The sequence below is a fragment of the Brassica oleracea genome, chromosome C9, assembly GCF_000695525.1.
Source record: "Brassica oleracea var. oleracea cultivar TO1000 chromosome C9, BOL, whole genome shotgun sequence".
NCBI lineage: Eukaryota > Viridiplantae > Streptophyta > Magnoliopsida > Brassicales > Brassicaceae > Brassica > Brassica oleracea.
The window spans coordinates 16,369,189-16,373,700 of record NC_027756.1 but is presented as its reverse complement, the minus strand read 5'-3'; the positions used below and the strand labels follow the sequence as shown (position 1 = coordinate 16,373,700).

Sequence of the window (4,512 nt, the reverse complement as noted above, 5' to 3'; positions counted from 1 at the left end):
ATATATTTTGTTGTTATCTTGAAATAATATTTTATATTTCTAAAAAATAAGATAATACTTATATATTGTGTTGTTATCTTTAAATACTATTTTTATTATAAAAATTAAGATATAAAACAATATGTAATTAAATATTAATGAAGAAAAAACACTTTTATAAAAATATAGTCTAAAACATTTCTAATATATGAGTGTTTTGAAAAATTCAACACAATAATTAGTATATATATTTTGATGAAATTTTCTGTCATATATAAATTATTTTATATTTGGTATAAACTTGTTACGAATATAAATAATAATTTAACATATTGTTTTTTAATTAACAAAATATAAAATAATAAATATTTATAAGAAGATTATATCCGCATGTGCGGGCAAGACACCAAATATCTTATATATTGATCATGATCTCTTCCAAATTCCGATGCAAGACTTTTGTCCCTAATAAAACTCTATTTAATAATTTCGTTTTTCACTATCAAAATAACATGTTACGGAGAATATAATTGATTTTTGTAACAAATAAATAAAACAGTGTAAAATTAATCAAATTTTATTATTGCCCGGTAGGCGATGAAATAGGTTTCTTACTTTATTAAATAAAAAGTCGCTTTTATTCTTATCATATTGTTCCATATTTCAATCAGAGAACACTGAGACCCAACAATCCAACATAAAGTACATACTTTTATTCATATCATATCATATCGTTCCATATGGCATTTGCATTATAAAGTAACACGCGTGTTTTAGCAACTAAGGTTAGAACCAGGGTCTACACCAAGCTGTCCACAATAATCTCTGTAGTACCTAATCCTTTCATTGACTGCAACCAAATTCCCACCGTTGCATTCAGTTCCATTGATAGCTCTTATGGTTGCTCCAAATCCTTGGTTGAGTACTGGCCTTACGCTATTCATCCAAAACAACAAACTTGTTTTGAAACCTAGAGTTGGGTTGCTACGAACAAGCTCAGGCTGACGGAGAAGGTCGATATTGAGACGTTCACCACGAACGAAGTAGCCTATGCCAGGAGGATGGCATGATATTTGTCGCTGAGGTTCCTGGCATGCATCACGTCGTAACGTTCCATTTATTGCTTGTATGTAGCAGAAGTCTATACGACATGCACATGAAACAAAGTGAATTATAATTAGCCTAATTAACTGAGATAAATGTTCAGATTTTACAGGCATGTCGTAAACGAAGACTGCTTCAAATACCTCACCTGTTAATTGTAAAATCCATTTATAAATTTCGAATAATGCATACGTTTAGAAATATTCAATTCTTTAGTTATCGATAATAACCTATCATTTATTTGTAGCTAACTGACAGCTAGAATATCGGTCGTGACTACTGTAGATGTACTTGCAAAAATATTATTTTCCCTTTGTATTTATAATATTTTGACAAAAACAGAGAAGAAAGAGAGAAGTCTTACGTCCAGTCCCCTGAGAGTAATGAGCAAACATGGTAGCAATTTCACGTCTAGTAACGGAATTACCAAAGTTGGGAAAAGTATTAGCGGCGTTAATGAAAGAGTCGTGAGTGTAGAATGTTTTTCCGGCGCAGCCGCTACCGGCTTTTTGTATAATGTTGTTAAAGAACTGCTGTGTCACAATGCTACTGACCGATCCACCGCCGTTTGGGGTTCTAATATTGCTTCTACAAGGACCTGAACGGCATCCAGCACCGCAGTAAGCATCGTTGGTACCGCAAGAACCGAACTGACTGCAACAGAGGTTTGGAGCGCAACCGCATTTTTGAGTCTTGGCGGTTACAGAGTATAAACCAAAGAGGGAAAGGAAAATTACTAAGGAAACTTTTGTGAAAGCCATGTTTTGGTTATTATCTGTGGTTGATAAGGAATAATTTGCGAGGTATATATAGGGATAATGTTACATAGTTCGGTAATTTTACTTTTTTTACCTGAGGAAGTAAATTTTTTTGCTTTTACTTTTTGTCAAGAAGAAGTGAAGAACGAGGATGGTTCCCTGACGAAGACATTGTGGAAACCAAGTCTTGTAACTGACAAGTCAACGTAGTTTTTCGGCTTAACCCATGATATATTTATAATCAAAGAATCGATTGTAAAAACAAACACAAAATTTCGAGAAATATTTAGAAATATAATACTCCATCCGTTTCATAATATAAGTAGGTTTGGCTAAAAGCGCGAAGATTAAGAAAATTATTATGTTTTTAAAAAGTATTTTATATTAAATAGGTTAGATATAATTTAACCAATAAAAAATAAGTCTATTTAATTTGATTGGTCACACTGTATTCAATAAATGTAAAAGTTACATAGAAATACGAAACTACTTACATTTTGAAACAAAAACATTTCCCTAAAACTACTTACAATACGAAACGGAGGGAGTATAAAACTACAAAACACACTTTTTCTTACAAAGAATTTCGTCGAAATTTGTCGTTTATATTAATAAATGTTCTCTCTCTTTAGAGCATCATTAATGGAAGTTCTTAGGGTGAAGTTCTTAGCGGAATATAAGAAACTGTCTCTTAATTTGTAACTAAAAAAACTAAAAACCGGCTCTTAAATAAGATATTTAAGAGCCGGTTCTTAGTTTTTTTAGTTAAAAATTAATAGACAATTTCTTATATTCCGCTAAGAATCTTACTCTAAGAACCCTCGGACCCATTAAGTATGCTCTTAGGCAACATCTCTCTCTCACTAGAGGAGAGAACAAGGTATGTGGATCGAGATGAGGATTACTACATGCTCTCAATTGTAAAAACAAACACAAAAATTTTAAAAAATTTTAGAAATATAATATAAAACTACAAAAACACACTTTTTCTTACGGAGGAGTTCGTTAAAATTTGTCGTTTATATTAAAAAATGTTCTCTCTCATCCTCTCACCACATCGTCCACTCTCTCATTAATCATGCTCTTAGGCAACATCTCTCATTCTCTCACTAAGCCACATCGCCCACTCCCTCTCTAGGCAACATCGCCCGCTCTCTCTCTCTCTCTCTCTCTAGGCCACATTTCCTAATATCTCCTCTCGATCCACATACCTTGTTCTCTCCTCTATAACCACCTCGCTCAACTCACCTTGCCCGATCCACCTCACCAACTTCTCTCCCTTAAAGCATGTCAGCCAATTTCTTCTTCCATCATGCTCTTGTTTAAGTCCCGTCCAGATCGTTCTTTTCTTCCATCACAAACGAAGTTTCCGTTGAGGTTTTGCAGAAAAATGTGAAATCTTTTATTTCCGTTAAATTTATCCAAACATTGAATCAAAAATGGTTAACTTAAACATCAAGTATGTCTCCTCTATGTTTGTCTTTTCGCTTTGAAACTCAATCTTGGCGACTCCCATAAACAAGCGAGAAAACAAATTCACATTTCTCAAGTTCCACATTCCATCAAAAGCTCCACATTTCATCAAAAGCTCCAATACAGAGCTCGCCGTCACAAAATTTTCTTATGTTTTCTCACCTCGCTAAGGAATGAGAAGACACGATATCATCCATGGAAGAAGCCAGTTCGTATTGTGCCCTCGTCATATGTTTCGACAAACATTTTTTTCTTTAACCAGTACACTGAAAAGATCATCGTAGAAGTTGTTAAGCTAGGTGTGCTTCCAACCTAAAACCAATTGGTGATTAGTGGATTAGCTCATCTATCTTATATATTATTAAGGATCTCTTACAACTTCCGATGTTGGACTTTTGTTCCTAATACGCCCATTCGAGATGATGGCTCTTTGAGAGTCAATCTCGAAATGTTTGAGCAAGATCGATGGGCCGACTTTGGGCTAGATCGATAATGGATCGGGTTGGATTGTTTGGATCGGGTTCTGATACCATATTAAGTTAGATGAGATTTTTCAACTTAAAACTAATTGGTGATAAGTGAATTGGTCCATCTATCTTATATATTATTAAGGATCTCTTCCAACTTGCGATGTCAAACCTTTGTCTATAATAGAAACCTGACCAATGTATATTAAACGTATGTTTACAATAATGAGTATCTTAAACATGTGTTTTACAATGTTTTTCGGTTCTAAACCCATCATATAGGAATGGGATACAAAGTCCAGTCACCACATCACGTTTATAAAAAAGATCATGAAGGCTAGTGATATGTTATTGTTTTTTCTTCCTAGGCAGTTGACGCCTTAACATAGATTTTTGAAAAGTCTTGTGGCTTTGTCTTTGGTTGCAGCCAAGTTTTATCTTCCTAGGCAGTTGACTCCTTGACATATATTTTTGAAAAGTCTTGCGGCTTTGTCTTTGGTTGCAGCCAATTTATTCGCTATTTTCTTCAAGTTGCAGTTGTCTATAGTCACAGGCTTACAGCCAATGTATTTTACCTTGTATGTAGCATTTTAAAATTTTTGTCTTTAGTCCAGCTACCACATGTTGTCTACAGAAAAAGTCACGGAAACTAGTATAATGTTTATATTTTCTTTTTAAGCGGTGGGCTACTTGACTTAGATTTTGAAAAAGTCTAGCAGTTTTGTCTATGG

At 33.9% G+C, this 4,512-nt stretch overlaps 1 protein-coding gene across 1 annotated transcript; it reads right to left on the bottom strand.

The window, feature by feature from the left end:
- Positions 1-668: 668 nt before the first annotated feature.
- Positions 669-1,877, bottom strand: LOC106313657 (basic endochitinase CHB4-like). The gene is made up of 2 exons (XM_013751527.1): positions 1,448-1,877; positions 669-1,120 (listed from the first exon to the last, which is right to left on the bottom strand). The coding sequence occupies exons 1-2, from the start codon at positions 1,842-1,844 to the stop codon at positions 753-755; spliced, it is 765 nt and encodes a 254-aa protein (XP_013606981.1). The 5' UTR covers positions 1,845-1,877; the 3' UTR covers positions 669-752.
- Positions 1,878-4,512: the final 2,635 nt, after the last annotated feature.